At 39.5% G+C, this 19,873-nt stretch overlaps 1 protein-coding gene across 2 annotated transcripts in view; it reads left to right on the top strand.

Moving 5' to 3' along the window:
• Positions 1-19,873, top strand: part of drp2 (dystrophin related protein 2) — a 185,029-nt gene that overhangs the window by 73,690 nt on the left and 91,466 nt on the right. For both annotated transcript variants that reach the window (XR_004632101.1, XM_034689687.1), the window contains exon 3: positions 18,437-18,611. Coding sequence is in view for 1 of the 2 variants with exons in the window: in XM_034689687.1 (XP_034545578.1) it covers positions 18,437-18,611 (175 nt within the window). In the remaining variant the exon portion in view is untranslated. The remainder of the gene's footprint in view (positions 1-18,436; positions 18,612-19,873) is intronic.

The raw sequence follows: 19,873 nt of genomic DNA, 5'->3' as shown, positions 1-19,873 counted from the left end.
TATTTGGCTGTATTTGTATGACAAAATGTAAACAAAATTACCTGAGTCATGTTTTTAGCCACACTATCTGCTTTGCTTAGTTGGTGACAATAACCACCACTTTGGTGAATATCTAACATTAATCGGATAGGATGTGATAAAATTTGCTGACTTTGCTGTTCATAGTGCTTTTCCTCTAGTCATGCCAGAAAGTCCACATTTGTGGTCTGAAGTGAATGTCTTTGGAACTTTTTGATGGAGTGCTGAGCTGTTTGGTACAGACTTTGACTTCTCTTTGTCGATTGACAATAATGATGTCCTCTGACTGGCATTTAGAATCATCCTTTAAAATATTTTTGTCAGGAAGATATCTGCAGAAAAAGTTCAGTTGTTAGTGCTATTTAGTCTTGTGTCAGCATGCTTAGATTGTAATCTGGGTATTTAGCACAGCTTCCCAGAGCTGGGCTTAAGGACTTTCAGTAGGATAATTGTTATTTCTAACAACCTGGGTTGTGTGTCTTTAAAGGTTTCATCTGTAGTATTAGTGTTGCATTAGCCTAGTTAGTAACATAGATCAGGAAACATGCTGAAGTTGTTTTAAAAAATCCATGGCTGAGTTTTAGAATTGTATCGCAAGCATGCAGGCTATCCAAACTTTGAAACATAAAGTACATCATGGATGACTTTTATTTACTCAGCGGATCAAGATTTTAAATACACAACTGATCGTCTCATGAAAATGTTAGTTTTCTACACTTGCTTGGGCAGTTGTAAGACCATTATATTTTATTGTATTATATTATAAGGCAGTTTTTTTAAGTTCGTACTGCCATTACAATACTTCAGATGAGATACATTGCAGCTACCAGATAGTGCATTATCATCTTCTATTATCCATTGTTATAACTTTGTTATGATCATGTTATTATGCTGCTCAGGATTATTGTTTGTACCCTGCAGCATGCACTCGATATTTTTTTCTGGTGCTAATAGGACAGAAAGAGTTGAGATATAATCTGTTTCCTCCATTAGTGAGATCGAACATCCATCAGCATTTGGGAAAAAGCCGAAAAAGCATCTTGATATGGTGCAATTTATTGACGTGACTCTCATATCACATTTAGGATTTTTTAAACGTTCCATTACGGAGTATGTTTTTGTCTCTCCCTGCCTGACATTTGACACCTGTTTGGAAATGTTTCCGCCTCAGGCTGCAGCTAAAATTGTTAGTTTTGACTGTTGTTTATCGTTTAACAGCTTTCAGCTTTTTATCATCCCTCTCCATTATCATGACTCTGGAGCTCACCGTCACGCTCTAAACCTGTTCCAAACTCAGGAGAAATGATTAATTCAGACTTTTTTTTCAGTTGCCTTAAATGTCAAGTCATTTCTTTCAGTCCAGCTCTCTGCCTACTGCCCTTCACTGAAAGGACGGTTTGTTTGGGAATGTGTTTACGAGGCCTACTCAGCCTTTTCCCTTCCAACCACATCTGCAATCCTGTCCCACGTGTGATGATTTATGGCACACGTTGTGTACGCTAAAGCAGTATTTGCTGTCCTTTGGGTAGAATAAATGAACTAATCAAAGGCAGTGAGTATGAATAGACCTTGAATTGAGGGCAGAAAGATGGATAAAAAGAACTGCGGGTATGTTAATGCAGGTCTCAGAGTTTCACAGGAGATGAGTGCTACCTGAATATTTTAAACTCTCCTCTATCATTAGCTGTTCATTAGTGCATTGAAATCCAGCCTAGATTCTTTAATGGAAACAAATTATTCTCCCCTTTTCTTTTTTCCTACTACCTCCAATCTACTTACAACCAATCACGTCCATACTGTGCCGAGGAACTGGTTTTACTCATGTCTGACTTGCTGTTGAAGTTTTGAAGATCAGAAGTGTTGTTTCTTCCTCATGAAGTTTTACACTCTTAGCTCTTCGACAGGTGTCCAAATTTCCTCTGAGTGTTTTCCATTTAGTTTTGGCTGTTTTGTGAATGACCATTGACTTATGTCCCAGTGTTTTTATGACACAGGCAGATCATAAATGCTGCATGTTCTGTTTATACTGTAATCTTTGTAAAATCTTTAAGTCTCCTAGGTGTCTTCCTTCTCCTCTCTTTGGCAAAGTGCACTGCTGCTTGGTGATATCCTCAGTGGCTGCAGCGCTCACTGTGGGCTGAAGATATTCTGTGGAATTCATTGTCACCTTTATAATGGACAGCAAGCTGTCAACTAGATTCCAGTGTATTGGAAACTTTATGGCTCCCTCAGCAAATGGAAAGTGACAAGGTTGACAGGCCAGTGAGTGTGGACAGTTGAGCAGAGAGCCAAATGTCACAGCATGCCCTGTCAAAAGGCTTTTCTTTCTCTTATAATGAAATTCCTGCCTTTAAATGAGAGCAGTGAGGAATACATTAAAGCCCTTTCCCTGTTGATTTGTGCTTTCTGCTGCCTTATTACTGCTGATGTTCATCATTAGCACATACTGGCACTCTACGCGCCATTACTGTGAGTATTCAGTAATTATACTTTATTTCCATCCAATACCAAAACCTCTCTCAGAGGCATTTTCAGCATTATATTCAAAATTTCACAGATCTGGCTTAAAATTAGATGTTCTGAAACATGTCACACTTTAAATTGGACTCCGTCAATCTCTCAGTTCTCTGCCCTCACTATATGTGTGTAGATGCACAGAAACGCAGCAAGTCAAGCACATTTCCCAAAAAAGTTGAAGAGAATGGGTCGCACATTAAGTTTGACAGGAAGCAATTTTAAATTAAACTTAGACACCGAAAACACAGGGCATAAACTGTACTGTAAAAGAGACTTTGATTAAAACCCCTTGAAACTCCATTTATGAAAATAAAAGCAACTTTTGATGAGATTTTAACATTAATTATATTACCCTTCATGAAAGAATGAAACTACAATAAAAGATCACTAGCTAAAGTTCAACAATAGATTCATGAAGAACAGCACACTGATGAATGAAGATAACGTTTAAGACCACAAGAAGAAAACAGAAAGGCCTGGAATGCATCGATAACTGAAATCATTTAAAGTTAGCTACATAGAGGCGTTGTCCCTCTCGTCACTTGAACCTCCACCTTTTCCCAGCTGGTCTCATACCTGACTTTCAGAGAAATGCAGCTCCTGTTAGCTTTTTATGACAATGCCAAAATATACTCCTCATATGTCCTGAATTAAAAACTAAACTAATTTTTTTCATCTGATTCTGAACAAAGCAAACAAGCCATGATAGTGATCCCAAATCAGATCTGAAACAGCCAGTAGCCCATCATGCACTGATCACATCCATCAAGTTACACCCGTCATCCAATCACAGCCCCCATCATGTGCATTAGAAACATCTATAGCCTCAAATGCACCGAATCCTGCTGGATGATATTGTTCGGTTGACTTGTGACAGATACAAATATGGATAAACTGATATGAAAAATAGCCTTTTCAGTTACAACAAGATGTTGAAATCAAAGAAGATGTGGGTTAAGCTGGTAAGCTCAGCAGAAGTCTTCTACGCTCAATGCTGTTGGGAGATTTCAAAAAGCCTCAGAGGTGAGCATGACCCAGCACGGCATCCTGCCACAGAGATGCACAAGAGGGCTGCGCTAGCAAAAGGTGCAATAACAGTTTATTTTTTGTCACAAAAGTTGTCAAGATCAGTGTGAAATATCCATGGAAAAGTGAACTTGGTGAGTCATGCTCCTCTTATGGATTTTAAACCCAAAAGTTTGCATGTTTGGAAATGATTTATGCAATCTTTTCACATCAAGAGACACATTGAAGTATTTCTTTTGGAGGGGACGATGGTCTGATAAGCTAGAATTCAACCTCTTTGACATTTATCAGTCCTGAAAGAAGCCTGAAACCTTTGCAGGGTCTTGGGTCTCATCCAAGGCCCCAGTTTTTCTCTGCTCTATTTTCATCATATTCCACTCATTGATGGATGCTTCTGTAATGATCTGCAAACCAATGGACATGTATCATCTTTGGGTTAGGTAGCGTTGGGTAGCTGAACTGATTTCAAGTGGCTCCACTTTTCCCCATGAACTTGGATGTTTCAAATATGGCTTGTCGAAAAACTATTACACGTGTGTCTTTCTTGTTTCAAAACCAATGCCTAAACCCAATCATGATGCTACAGTGGTGGAGGCCCTTGGTCTCTGTCAGCTGTTGCAGGTTGATGAACTTTGCAGAGTACTGACAAACTAAAAATAAAGAATTATTGCTTGAAATTAACTTTTTCATTTTTCCTGATTATCTGCTATACTTAACTTTGGCAAAGTTCCTGTATGGCTAGATGCAATATTCTATAATATAATAAGCTGTTATGACTCAGCAAAATACATTTTTTGATGTGTTTTTCACTAAAATCTTGGATCAGATGCTGAAAGTTTCAATACAATCTCTTGTTGTGCTATTACTTAGTGGATGTTAATAGAAATCTGTCCGGATATATAAAAGGGAATACTTGTTGGTTAAATTATGTTTCTGAGCTGGAGCCAAACTTGTATTAAATCAAATAAACAAAGTTGTTCTTGCCTAAATGAGCAGAGCTAATGCATTACTTGGAACCAAAGCCAGGTAAATGGTGTGTTGTCAGGCTCGACAAGCACGTACTACCCTGGGAGAATCTAATTAAAAAATGTATTATTATTACTTTTACACTTTGGATTGAGGCCTTTTTTTTGTTTTGTTTTCAGAAACCCAGATTAGAAAAAGCACACTTCAGCTGACACGGTTCAAGAGAATGCCAGAAGTTTTATATGTATACTGTTAATCCAAAATTTACTGCTCAAGGCTACAACAAAAAGTCTGGCTCTCTGTGTTTCCAGTATTTTTATGTTTTCCCCGGCTGCTGTGTCATCACTTAACCAAATAACTTTTGACTGTCTCCAAAAAAAGAGTGTATACATGAATGAGTGGTTGTTTATATGAGGTGTGTACCTATAATAAACCTGCAATATTCTGACCCAGACTAGTTGGGGTCTGAATTGTTTTTGTTCAGGGTTGTTTGGCATGAGTCATGAACTAGAGCTTCTCTTCTGAACAGGAATTTAACTATCAAACAGAAAGAAAGTAACATCTTTCTGTTTCAACTTCATCTGACTTTATGGAAATGCATTCTCTCCCCACAGAGTATTTCATCTCAAAGTCTCTGCAGTGGAAAAAGCTCATCTTAATTAGCAGCGATTTCAATTGGGCTTTGCTAAATTACCTCTTTTTTGAACCAGGCATTCCCTCTACACACATCACTGCTTGGTGGGAAGAAATGACAGGGTTGACTTTTAATCAGCATTGCTTACAGTTACTGTAAGACGGTGTGTGCATTTCCCTGTGTTAATTTTCTTTAATTAAGTCTTAACACAGCAGATTCTCCAAATGTCTATTTGAAACACAGGGGATTGTTTTAATTCAATGACTTCCTGGATTTATGATTTATTTTAAACATCCCAATAAATGCAGCTGGAAGCACAATATGAGCTCCTCTGAGATAAACCACTTTATGTCTCGCTAGATCCATAGATGGCTTTTGATATAATTATAAAGAACTGACTAAATAAGATGTGGACGGATATGTTTTAAATCTATCTCTCCAATTATTTGCCAGTTGGCTCATTTAGTGTGCAATGCACCACTGTAGACTGAAAGATTGCATGCATGTTATCTGATGCCTTCACTTCACAATCAGTTTAGTTGGCCAAGGATGTGCACACACAAATAACTTGACTTTAGTCAACTTGCACGCTATGTGCAATTATTATTAATAAAGTATAATACTAATGTACATATGCCTACATTAGACATTAAACTGATAAATAAGAACCAATGTAGGGGTCTAATGGTGAGGAGTGCAATGGATAGACAAACATCAACATAGATCTTTACTACCAAGATGGCCTCATGGAGGGTCGCCTTGGTACTTTGTAACTTTGCACTTAAAATTGTAGTTCTTGTGGTCCTGCATTGATTTGTTACTCTATTTCATGATTGCTTGTGAGCATCAGAAGCATTTAATTTTAATTTTTTTTTATTTTTTTAAAACAGGATGAAATAAATCAACTGTCATCTGCTGCCTTAAAATATTTTCCAGACTACAACTGTCCCCTAAATCTTCACTCTGTTAAGCTCCATTTATTAGTCATGAACATAACTGAACAGACGGCACATGAATCTCAAGGTGGATATTTGCATGGTACGTGCAAGCACTCTCAGTTTGAAATGCATTAAGGTTAAAATATGCTGCATGTGAGACTGCATGAGGTTTTCAGCTTCATTAAGGTCCACAGCACTGAATTAAATTTTCTTAAGAAAAGATAGCAGAAGAGCCCAGGATGACAGTGTGAAAGAAAAATAGTTTGTTCACAATAAACTCATTAGGATTCTGTCTGTGCTGGTGGAATGAACAGAACAGCTGAGTAAAGTGGACATTTGCCCCAGATCTATTCCATGCTGAGGGGGCTGTGAAGCAGAGACCGTGCGGGGCACGCCATGAAATAACTCCGTTTTGTGAACTAATTTTCAGTTACAGTTGGAGTCTTAACAAGTATGTCAGTGTGAAACATTAATCTCAGCATGTTTCCAAAACAAATCAATTTGTGTTCTATAATTTGATGGCAGCATCTTGGCAGAATAGAGAGAAAGGGAGAAATCAAAGTGAGAAGTTATTCAGGTGTTTCTGTAGCTTTGGAAACGGGAACATTGGCAAGCTTTTAGAGGTTTATTTGTCTTTTTAGGTTTAACGTTGACTATGGCTCCATTACAACAACATTCAATCCCTAAGAACCAACAATCCTCAAAGTTAGTGCTCTGTCTTTTGAACATTGTATCCCCCACGCCAATCCCTAAGCTTTTTTTATGCTGTCATAGTTGCCTTGGGGCTTCTGGAATTGACGTTGTCTGATACTATTTTTTTGCTACATCTCATCCTGTCCCCTATGTTATGTTAACACCTGACCTTTATTTGTATTTGAATGCTATGAAGTTTTCCTCCATTTTCCAGATGAATTAACTTCTGTCGGTCAGTTCTTCACATCATATGTCCCTGATGGATCTCCCTGCTGATTGACCATCTCAGCACAAATGATTTGCTGAAGATCAGCAAAACTCTTGTGAAAAAGTGAATGAAGCCAGAAATGCTTTGAACGTGTCATTCCTGTGTATAACTCACTTTGTTTGCACAATTTGCAGAACGCTATTTGCATTATTTGTGTCGCTCAACAAAAAAATTGCATCTAATTCCATCATTACATTGATTGTTACATGTAATTCATTCCTTACAATAATTCTATTTGGGTCTGTTCTGAACACAAAATCTATGGCCTGATGCAATGATGTCATGTCAGATTAGATGAATTCACTAAATTCCCTGTCCCTTGTAATAGATATTTTCCATACATTTTCTGATAGGTACATTATCATGTGACATGATATCAACGATAATAACTATGTACCATGCTTTGGTAAGAAAATTTTGTGGCCAAGGATTGCCATTGCTTAGAAATGAAAGCTGTCTCTACCTTCTCTTACATTTGGTCACACTCTAGCATTTTGGTCTTTACTGATTAAAATACTGCCCATTGAAACTGAATCAAAAAAATGTAAGCAAATACTCAAGTTTAACTACCATGTGCCAGTTGGTCTGGCAATCCCAGACATGCTGTCAAGACTTTGTGTTGTAACATGTAAAATAACCAGAATTTGAAGCTGAAGTTGAAGTTAAAAACATTTTAACATTTTTGAATAATTTATCACTTTAAGGTGATTCAATCAGTTTTAATTAAGTAAGGGATAATGTATGGTGATGGGTGGTGATGCAAATTAGAATTCCAACAAGGTGAGAGGTTGTTTTCCTGTCAGAGATGGTCGGGGCCCAGTATCTCCCCAGACCGTTCTCACATCTGTGCTTAAGTATTGTCAAGACCAGCCTGAAGTGGAAACTAATGTTCTTCCACAATGTTTACCCATTTAGAATGCTAATGGAAACGTACCTTTTTGCCAGCAGATAGAGGTGAAATGTACCGGACTCCTTTTCGTGTATTGATTTGATATAATGTGTGTAATCATGTTGTCCCTAGTGTTGCTTTTGTTATTGGAAATGATTCACCGTAGTTATGGGGTTTACACAGCCCATGAATAGTTAAGAATTTTTGGTGGAGTGAATGGTGTCCCTGCAAATAACAAGCCTGCAAGAATTCCTCTCAAAATTCTGCACTTTGCCCAGCTCAATACAGCTTTTAAGCCTCATTTAGCTCTGTGTTTTGGTTGTGTAGCCCATTCCATAATTTACATTTTCAAGACACAGCAGTCTGGTTCAGTCTGGGGTCTGGAGGACAAAGAAGAACAGGACAGACTCACACTAACAGACACACAGTAGAAAAGTAATGTTTTCAGGCTGTCACTTGATGCTTCACTGCTGCTCCATATAAGCACTTTACTCACCATGCAGTTCGGTTAAGAGTGTAACCATGACTCACCTGATGCTGAAATCAACAAAACGAGCATCCTTTAAAGTGCTCAAATAACACTTCCCCACTTCCACCTCTAGCAATAATAAAGTTAATGCCAGCTGAGCTCCTATTTCACCACCAAGCTTTCTCTTCAAAGCCATCTTTTCTGACCGAGAAAATAAAAAAGCAATGGCACAGTGTAAATATAAATAAGCGTGTGGATGTCATGTTTGCTTGGGGGGTAAATTACTTTGTCATTGAAGTGATAATAAAATAAGGAGGGTAATGAAATATTGGGTTGGAGGGCAAACACTGCAAGCATGACAATGTGCAGTGTTTCTGGTGAAATACACAAGGTGGACTGCAGCATAGGGAAGGTGAGAGACACTTCTTACTCCTGCTTTTCTGTTGGGGAGCTCCAATCACAAATCACTGTGCCACATGTCTACAGACAAAAGGAGTCAAGCTTGGGAGGAGTGCTACAATGTTTCTTAGGGGGGAGAGTACAGTAAAACTTTGACAGCTGACTGTGCCCAACAGGGTGGTAGAAGATGTAGATGAAAGTATGTATGTGTGTGAGTGTGTGCAGTTTTTTTTTTCTCCATGCATGCCTATTTCTTAGATTCAAAAGTGGCTGTGTGTGAATGTGTGTTTGCTGTATCATTGGAGCTCCTCCAGTGCCTCCAGCAGTGTGTGACGGCTGCAGCTGTGAGGGGAAGCTCAGCTCGCTCATCCTGCATCAGCAGCAGAGAGGGGCCGGGAGCTGGAGGGTGTGTGCGCCTATATGTATGTGTGTGTGTGTGCATGTGCGTGTGTGTGTGTGTGTGGGTGAGTACTTATGTACCTATCAAACTGTGGACCTAAGCTCAGTTACACAGTCACCAAAAGAAGATTGCTGGCAACAAGTGACATTTTTGATGCCCCCTCTTTATTCTTGCTTTAATTTTTTCCAGAATTAAGTCAAAACCCCTCTGGTGAATTTTTATGACTTTAGCCAAGAGGGGACCTGCAGATGTAGGAGTGTTAAAGGCCATACTTACCAGAAGGGATGAGCCAAAATCTGAATCTGAATTTGTAATGGCAAGGATAATGATATGCATATTGATATTTTTTACATCCATATATGCTCCTTATTATCCAAAAATTTAAAAAAGGGATGTACATTTTTGTATTATTGAATCATGCATTGCATGAAGCCTGCAGCTACAGTTATCTTCCTCTGTCCCTTCCTGCTCAATTTGTCCACTGAGGCTGTGGCTTTATTTCAGCCTGATCTATGCAACATACACAAAATAATAATTAACTGTTGTCTAAGTGGGATAGGTACATTTCCTCCGTTTAGAAAAAAGCCATGGTTGAAGGAGGTTTCATTTTGTCCTCATAATTGAATTGTCATTCATCAAATATGTAGGACCTTGTCTCTATACACGTAGGAAGTGGGCTGCACATTGTGGTGCAGCCGTCTATCGCTGTCTCGCTTTGGGGGAGGAGGCACGAACAGTTGGCAGTGGAATCCTTGTGCATGGCAGGCAGATTCCTTTAAAACTCCTGCAAACTTAACTTTAGAATGATGTTTGGGAACTTTATAACCATACTTGAATATCCTATACTTAAATTAAATTAAATTTAAACTCTGTCTTTATCACTCTGTCTCCATCTCGCATTGAAGAGTTCAAGGCAAAGGGTAGTAGGAGCTACCGTAGCAGGCACATGTTTCATTATATTTTGACTTTGACTATTTAAGTAGACAGCAATGCCAGAATTAACATGACTTCCTGTAATCTAATGTTAATTTGTAATTTGATAACGTCTGTTCTCATACGGCTTTTTTATTCGTTTCTAGAAACAATTATCATAAAAGAGAAGCCACACCCACTTCTGATTTTCTATCCCAGTACAGAACTTTTTAATTGAACCGATACAGATAATGACATTTCTGCACACCCCTCTTTGTCAGTATCTTTGTTGGCTTGAGCTGGAATTTTAATGAAAGTCTATGCATTAGAGAATCACTCATTGGTAAAGAAGTGAGTAAAAGCAGATGGTCTTCGGTAATTTGAAGCTTCCTCTTAAAGCTTGCAAGTCCCCTCATGGCTTCTTCAAATAAGTCTCTATAACATAAAACTTAAAACAATTGCATCTGAAATAGTATTATAGTTGAAGTACCCCAAAGTAGGATTTTTATTCTATTTTTGTGTTGTTAAACTTAGACCAGAGACAAAAGTCCCCACTTGGTTGGTAAAATCATATAGTCCTCTGTTGGTGAGGTAGGAATGTATGTGTGTGTTTGTGTTTTCCCCTTTGCCTTCTAACTGGTGGCTGTTGAGGGGCTGTGGGACAGAGCAGCATGGAGGCAGTGGTCCAGCCTCCACTAACCCCCATCAGGCACATAGCCAGGAGCCTGCTACTCAAATAAGAATGCATGCACGCACGCACACACACACGCACACACACACACACACGCACACACACACACACGCACACACACGCACACACACGCACACACGCACGCACACACACACACACACACACACACACACACACACACACACACACACACACACACACACACACACACACACACACACACACACACTTGCAGAAATGCTTGAGTACACTCACTTACACAGCCTCATATTCACACGCCATTCACCAGCAGGCCTCCTGGACACTGATACTCTGACTCATTGTCATCTTGGCATTTATTTGCTGAAGTCAAATCCATGTTCGGCACTCTCAGTGAAGCCGAGCCGCAGAGTTTTGGGCGTCTGTGCATAATGGCTTTATCACTTCTGTTAAGTGTTGTAATTGTGGGTGTAAAAGCATTACAAATCGTTGTTGGCTTGAGCTTGCTGACAGAAGGATGTGTTTGCGATTACAGTACAAAATTAGTTCCATTTCAGTACAAATGCTCCATCTGTCACAGCTGATGTGTATTTTCAAGTGAATGTCTCATTTCTGAGAAGGAAATGCCCCTGAGAAAAACGTGATGGCCCCTTTGGCAAAATGTTCTTGCTTTTCCTCTTAAACTGTTCTTATTTTTCACTACTTTTTCTGTGTCATAAAGAATAGGAGTGAATTTATGAAACACAGGTGAGGTCATGAACTTTGGTCTGACTTCCCAGTGATCCATTGTAATGATGCTTGAAAAGCATCTCTGGCCACTGTTGAAAAGACATTCAGAAAAGGTTCAAAAGTGTAAGTTTTTTTCAACGTCTCTTTGTAGATGTTGACACCATATTACACCAGGATATCAGCTTCTGTTAAAGTTTCATCACACGTGTAAACAGTGTTTCAAAAACAATATCAAACAAATATCTAAAATGAAAGTGAGGGAGAGCAGCTTGTCACAGTCATCAACGAAAACAATTGATAGCGAGATCTGGCATTGTACACCTAATGCTGACTTGTTGCTTCATCACTCATCATTGTCAACCACCCATAAAAGTACTGAAGTCGTTACTTATTAATCAACTAAGAGGTCTTTATGCTTTTATAGTTGGAGCAGTGCAGCTGAAGTGCCTGAGCATGCCAGTCTTCATATTCCTTGTACTAAGGAGAAAAATTAAAACTGCTCCCTCTGCAATGTCTCTGCAATGACCTTCTTGTCGCTGTTTTTAGTTATGTTACCATTGATTTTAACTTTCATATTCAAACAGAGGAAGGATTTTAGTTAGTTAGTAAGCCTCAAAAAATCAAATTCTACAAAAATGGAAAAATCTTGTTAGCTTCTGGGAAAATGAGAAGGTACTCAGTCATGAAGCTAAGTAGAGTGGAAATTAAAAAGTTGGCCTTGTGATTGTGTTTACTCCAGGAATGATCTAAATCATTACAATTCATTTATAGGGGGCATGGATGTCTCCAACAAACTTCATTGGCAATCAGTCCCCTAGTTATGGAGATATCTCATTCAAAGTCAAAGAAGTCAAAAGCCGTCTGGGATTTCTCTAAAACACTGAAGGTCATAATAAACTGTCATGGTAATCTATTTAATAGTTGTGAGATTCCTCAGTTGGGCATAAATAATGGCCCAGAAACAGTGAAGTGAAAAAAGGTGTACAGTTAGAAATGGAAAAACCTGCCTCATTCTTTAGAAATTGGTTTACATAACCTTTCCTTGTCCTTGTTACTTTACATTATATGTGTCCTTGTTGTACTGTCACTTTGCTGTGGCTTTGACCCTCGTGCTTCTTATTATTAATTGTGTATCTTGATGACATTGGAAATGAGAAGTATGTCGATGTTCTTTCGAGAATAAATAAGGGTTTGAAATGAAAAAAGTGATAAAGTATAAACTGTGGGAACACGCTGCAGCTGCAAGCATCTGCTGAAGGATGAACTTTTTTTCCCTATATTTTTTCATGTGTTCTTTCACTTCTCCAAGAACCATTTGTCCTTTTTTTGTTCTCTGGTCAGAGTGTGTGTGTGGGTCGAAGGACAGCAGGCAGATGGCTTTTTCCTCCCCATGGTCTTTGGGAGCGAGGAGGTTATGTAGGTGTGAGCAGGAATGTGCAAGGACAGAGAAGTCTTTGACCACAAGAAAGGGCTCGGCTTATTAGGTCACCCATCTCTCCCCATTCCTGTCTCTTTCCCCTCCAACCCCCTTCTTATCTACCTCCATCTCTCCCTCATTCTTTTATTCATCTCTGCCCATCCAACTTATCTCTGCTTCCTCTGCCAAGCCAATCAACAGACAAGGTAAATAATGTCAACACTCAGTTACCCTCTGTGACAGCTTTAACAACCTGAGTCTTGGACTGGAATCTTAAAAGGCACAGCGAGTCTGTACCATTAAGGTAGGAACTGCACATTGTGAAAGACTTGCATTTATCTGCAGAGCTCCAGTAATGAGAGTAAATCTGAGCTATCTTATTGCGTCTCCTTCGCTACAGTCTTGATTCCTTCAGATTAATATCAGCGTGTAGACATGGTGTAGCGGCACAATGCTTTTGATCCTCAGAGGCTTTATCTGCACAGTTCAACTGTCTTTTCTCTTCTGTTTTGAAATGCAGCAAAGCCTTGTGCGCTATCTTTATCATCTCCTTTGATTTTAAGATGCACATGTTGTGTGGAAAATATTCCTTTGGTTGCCTTGGCTCGAGTGGTCAAAATGTAGAAAAAGGGAGGTGCTGTGTCCTTGCTGTTTGCGTAATTGTGTAATTTCAAAAAGTGTGAAGGAGTGATTTCTGCAGGAAACAGTCACATGGAGGTGAGAGTGAGATGAATATTGTTGGTGTCACTTTGCAGCATGTCAGTGGAATCTCTGCTGGTTTTTCAGCTTCTGTGAAAAACACGCAGTGCACACGCTTGACTGAGCAACGCCACATCTGATCAAGGCTGTAAATAATGCATGATTAAAGCTTGACTCATGTTTTTGATGTTTAAAGCCAGAGACAGACCCACCTAATGCACTTTGGGCTCATACATGTCTGCATCATGCAGATATGTGCACAGGAGATGGAGATAATCTGGACGTTTGCTTCACCCGGCCTTCCGCTATTGTTATGTTTCTTGCGGCACAAAACAAGAACTGACTTTACATTTTTAAACAGATGTATGAACATCTTAAAGGTGCAGTGATGTATGAGTTTGTGTCTTTCTGTGAAACCCTGCGAGCAACTATCAGAGAAAGACTTGAAGTGTAAGAAGAGATTTGAGGTCACCGTTCGGGCTGTCTGTCACTCAATTCCCTGCTCACTCCAGAAGCAAACCTCTCTCAGAGCTATCTTTCACCCGCGGGGTATTCCCTTGGTGTAAGCAGTGGTGTGGATGATGTTTGTCATTGTTCAACTCCATTTCACATCTTGAAAGAGCGACAGCTTTCCAAAGCAAACAAACAGTCAGCCTGCCGTACTGCTCTTAAACTCCACCGAGTCATGTAGAGCCTCCCCGGCCTCGTTCTCATGCAGTTCCATGATTTATTCACAAAACCAGCAAGGAAAAGAATCATATCTCTTCACAGAATGTATGAAAGGGGGTGATTATTTTTAGAGGTATTTCTGCTCTACTCAGGTGCTGGAAGCGTTGACTGTATGCAGAGCCACACGTGACCTCTGATTATCAGCTAAGGGAAAGAGAGTGGAAGCAGGAGAGAGTGGGAGAGATGTGCTGATTCATGCAACACTCACCTCCACTAACAGGAGCTGTCTGAGGAAGAATGGGGAGGGGAGGAAGAGGAGAGATAACTGGAGACAGGAGGTTGGACAAGATGGTGATGATTCATGTGAAATAGGAAAGACAAAAAAAAAAAAACTCATCCGGCCAATCTGCAGCAAGAAAGTGTGTGGAGCAAAATAGAGAGGAAGGGACATGAATAAATATGTACAAAGGAAGAGGAGGAGTATATTGAAGCAAGTCTCTTCCCCCTCTCACTGGGGAGAGATGCATTCATTCAAATGTTGACATAGCAACAAAAAGTTCTTTCTGCCTGGTTTACTTCAGGCTCAATTTGTTTAAGACAAATCACCTGAGCTTGAGAGAGAGAGAGAGAAAGAAAGAAAGAAAGAAAGGGAGAGGCACTGAAAAGCAGCAGTGAGTCAGATGTTTACCCTTTAATTGGGCCACAGAAAAGCAAGTTTTTGTTCCTCTTGGCGTCAACAATGAAATATAGGAATTTGACATTTTAATGGACCACAGTTTTTTTTTTAATGAGCCTCTACACAATGGTTTAGATTTCTGTTTTTTTTAATTTAAAATTTACATCTACAACAAATTGTACAGATGGTCAAAAGTTCATCTTTAAATAATCTGTTTGAAATCATGAATAATTTTTAACAATATATCCCGAGAACAATGAGTGAATGTGAGAAATAAAGTGTTCTTCAAAGCCCGCTTTCTGGAGACCTGCCAGCCTGGTATTTTAGCAGCATGACCATATAAGGAGTGTTATGACTTTGTGATGTCAAATTAATATCCAAGGTAGGGCTATCACAATATCAGGTTTTTACCTCACAATTATTGTGGCCAAAAAAATTCACAATAACAATAATATTGCTAAATTCATGAAAAAAATTTGGAAATAAAAAAAACAATGCTATCAGTCAAGTTAAGGGAAGACAAGATGAGGGAAGAGTGACTCATTACCTCACAGACTTAACTAACAAACACAACTGACTCATTTACAAGTTATCATTGTAATGTGTCTTTAGATAACATTTGTTATAAATTGGCGCTATATAAAGATTGAACATCCATTTATAATGATGTTCATAATGTTTTATCTGCGTCTGCCACAGAAACATCCTATTTACTGAAAACTGGCCATCTTCTCCTGTGTGTGTATCTGTGTTACACATTTTTCACAGATGCCTTGTCTGTTTTACAAAGTCCCCAAAACTCCCATAATGGCAACAAATACTTTTTGGGTAGCTCACTTTTATCTGTCATCTCCTGCCACATGATTTGCTCTGTAGTAGAGGCCACACACTACTGAAAGTCGACCGATGGGTTGTCCTCACCTTCACTCTTTTTTATTGTGGGTGGCAACCAGCGTAAAGAACCATGTCTGACCCCTAATATGACCCAGCAATTAATGATACTACCACATGCATATTTTCAGCACAATAAGCAAGACTAGGCAAGTTTATGTATGAAACACCATTCATACAAAGAGCAATTCAAAGTGCTTCACAGGGTTAAAAACAACAGTAACATTAACAATATCAGTATTAAATATTTTTTAAGGACAGATACTGTCTATACTGGTTTTGTGCGACAGCCCTAATCCAAGATAGAAAGAAATGTTAAAGCCAAGTGGCATCCTCTGGTTTTAGAAATGAAGCCAATGCAGAAAGTGTAAAAAACCTCAAGTGTCCTTTTTACAGGACAAATTAACACATTTACAGCTTGCTACAAAAAACGGCCCATAGATAGCCCCTTCCTTTATTCACACATACTGCACAGCAAGTGGATTTGTTTTATCACTAATTGATTTTCAGGATATTGCTGCTACCAACTTTACACAATTAGGGTTAATTAGGGGTTAGACTGACAGACAGGCGGGCTGCCAGGTGGCTAAATTCCCACAACAACTCCACCTCTGTGTCACTTATGGAGTCTTCCTCTATTTGATAGTGATCTTCGATGATACATCAAACTGTAAAAAATAACCCAGAAATAATTGATATTGAGCAAGTTCTTGTGCAAATATCACTCTTGCGTAAGCAGAAACCTCTATTGCTGATAATTGAAGGCCAATATGAAAGCTCAAAAGACTGCAGTTCCTTGAAGAAAGGTGTAGCTTTTTGAGAGTGGAGAATAATGGATTTTTGCATATTTCTTTACACTTAGCCTTCTTATTTTAAAGGATGTGAAAACCATCATCTTTTGAGAAGCATATTTTCCCTGTGATTGAGTGTCAGAGTTAGAGCCCATAGCTAAATATTTAACCAACAACTTCTACTTATAGGTGTGTTTACAAGTTTTCATAGCTGTGGATTTTTTCCGATGTTTAATTGGGATCTTCTTGGTTTTTTTAAGTTATATTTTTTGCCTTTTTTCCTTTATTTTATAGGACAACTGAAGAGAGACAGGAAATGTGGGGAGTAGAGAGAGGGGGAGGACATGCAGGAAATGGTCAACTGGCCGGGAATCGATCTGGCGACCCCTGCGATGAGGGCTGTAGCCTGGGGCGCTTAGACCGCTAGGCCACCAGCGTCCCATCTTCTTGTTTTTTAAACTTAATATCTGTCTGTGATTCTTTGTAGAATACAGCAATTCCTTCAGATTAGACAATGTCAGTGATTGAGAACATGTTTGACTGTCAGGTGGGGACGTGTGTCTATAGGTTGATTGAAAGTAGAGTCCACATTTCCAATATGGAGTCTAGCATTGTTGGGCTTCAAAATGTCTCTTCAGAATGGATCCAATGGATGACACCACTGAGATCATGTTCATGTTTTATACAGCCTGTACCTAGAAGTAGATAATCAGATCCAATAAAACATGTTTTGATAACTGTGTATCTAGTGTGTGTGTGTGTCTGGATGAGTGGATGGATGGCTTACTACTGCTTTAAAGGTTGAAAGTTCAGACCTCCAGCAAGGAAGAATTGCAATTGACCAAAGGATGTGATAAGAGCCTTTGACCAAACATAAGGGGAACTCCAGGTTATGGTGTGTGTGTGTGTGTGTGTGTGTGTGTGTGTGTGTGTGTGTGTGTGTGTGTGTGTGTGTGTGTGTGTGTGTGTGTGTGTGTGTGTGTGTGTGTGTGTGTGTGTGTGTGTGTGTGTGTGTGTGTGTGTGTGTGTGTGTGTGTCTGTGTCTGTGTCTGTGTGTGTTATAAGTCCGGGGGTGTTACCAGTGAGTCACAGCTGCTGCTAAGGTAAAGGTTGTGAAATGAGCAGGAAATCTCTGACAGCTCAGTGACCAAACAAGAGATTTATCACGACCTGTGGACGAAGAAAAGCTTTTTTTCCCTGCCCTGAATATTGCTTATTTTAGTTTGTGTGTGTGCATCTGAAAGAGATATTTCTTGTGTGTTTGGCTGCCTCCTTGATGTTTTTCCCCAAGGCTCCATCAAGGGGATTGCACCTCTTCAAGCCTTGCCTCAGATGCCCCCTCACTCTTAAAGTCAGGGGAAAAGAGGCTTTTTGTCTGTGTTTGTTTCCTGCAGTTTAATGGAATGGAATAACAGGATAAAACTGACAGTTTCTCTTTATTCTGGTTTTCTATCTCAATCTCAATTTGACTCTGATTTGTTGACTAGATTTTTGGTGTGTGTGGCTCTTAACATTTTTGAGCTTGGCTGTAATGTGCACTGGCATTGTGCTCCCTTCAACAAACCAGGTGCTGCCTAGAAGAGAGATCTATCGGCTGACTTAGTGCTTTGTTTGTCGAGTTAAAGAGACTTTTTATTAAAGCTGTGGGCTACATCTTCATTCCACCTGCCCAGAGTTGTATCAGGTTTTTGATAGATCAATAATAAACTTGTCTGTAATGCTAAACTAGATGTGAGCTGTTGTCTCTCTTCTTGTGTATCTTTAGCTGCAGGGCGGCCCTCGTGGCCGGGATGCCACTGTGTGCCATGCCAGTCCACAGTGGACGGTGAGGGTCAGGAGGAGGGGACCGAGTGCAGGAGACTGAGAGGAGGCGGCCCGCACCAGACAGGAGAAATGAACCTCTGCTGGAACGAGATCAAAAGAAAGTCGCACAACATCCGGTAAGAGATCCATTCATAGCTGTGTTTACCGTAACAGTCTGGAGGGATGGCAAATTGTTAGAGCCAAGATACTTTTTGTGTCGGAGTGAGTGACACAGCTGCAATCAGAAACTTCTGAGGAGCTGCTCTTTTTAAAGTAACAATAGCTGTGAACTCCTGATTGCATTTCTTCAGGCAGGTCAAGTGTCAAGTAAGGTTTCTTATTGTCATTGTCAGAGAACAGATCTTTCCAAAGGAAACATCTGATCAGTTCAGTTTTACACAGTTTGTTTGTTTAAGTAGTGGCCATAACCATCAGTCTTTGTCTCAACACTTTCTGCTTTACTAAGATTCACTAAATTCACTGAACATTACCCTGAAGCCACAACTTAATGCATTTTGTTAGAGGAACAGATCAGGTCACTGAAATTACAGAAAAACAATCTCCTGTGCCACCTTAATCTAATTTGGGAACAAACTCCACTTTATAACCTTTCTGCTGCAAAATAGCCTAAGGGTGTGGAAAGTGAGGGTGCTGCAGCACCCCCTAAACAGGCACAGCTTTATCCATTAGTCAGTTAATGCTCAAAATCATGTTCCCCTCTTTTATACACAATTTCCTTACCTTACTCTTTGTCTGTTTATAATCTCGGAACCCATGGGCAATCATTGTCGATCATCATCTGACAGTGAGAGGCGATATAAGCCTCTGGAACAGGTGCCAACTTTTCAGTAATTCTTGTCTAAGCTAATGACCACAATGATGACTTCCAGCCAAGACTCCCTTTAACATGCTGCTTCTGCAACTGCAACATAATATTGTCAGTTTTTGGTCCATTACATCCCCAGGATAGCGCCCATTCATCTGTTTCATGTATCGATAAGTCTATGTTTAACAGTAGACATACATCTGCTTGAATCTGGCTTACTTGAGTGTACCCGATAAAGAAACCTGTTTTTCCTGCATTTTTACTGGTCTTAAGTTTGGATAACGACATCATGATGCAGAATTGTCCCTGAGAGGAAAGAAAACAACTTTCAACATGCTTGTTGGTTGATCAGAGGTTGGATTGATTATTTCTGATGCATTTCAGGTTGTTGGGAAATCGGATTAACTTTTGCAACACAGCGTTTGCAAGCAAATCTGTCTCTTAAATTTAATTTTTGATAACTTGGATTACTGTATACTTACTGGGATGTCATCACAGCGATGTGTGTTCTGACTGTCTTTCCTGCATACAACAAAGCCTGCCAATACACAATTGGTCAATATTACTTTGACT

Source organism: Notolabrus celidotus, chromosome 8 (genome assembly GCF_009762535.1).
Source record: "Notolabrus celidotus isolate fNotCel1 chromosome 8, fNotCel1.pri, whole genome shotgun sequence".
Taxonomy (NCBI): Eukaryota; Metazoa; Chordata; class Actinopteri; order Labriformes; family Labridae; genus Notolabrus; species Notolabrus celidotus.
The sequence above is the reverse complement of the archived record's forward strand: the minus strand, read 5'-3'. Positions and strand labels throughout refer to the sequence as shown.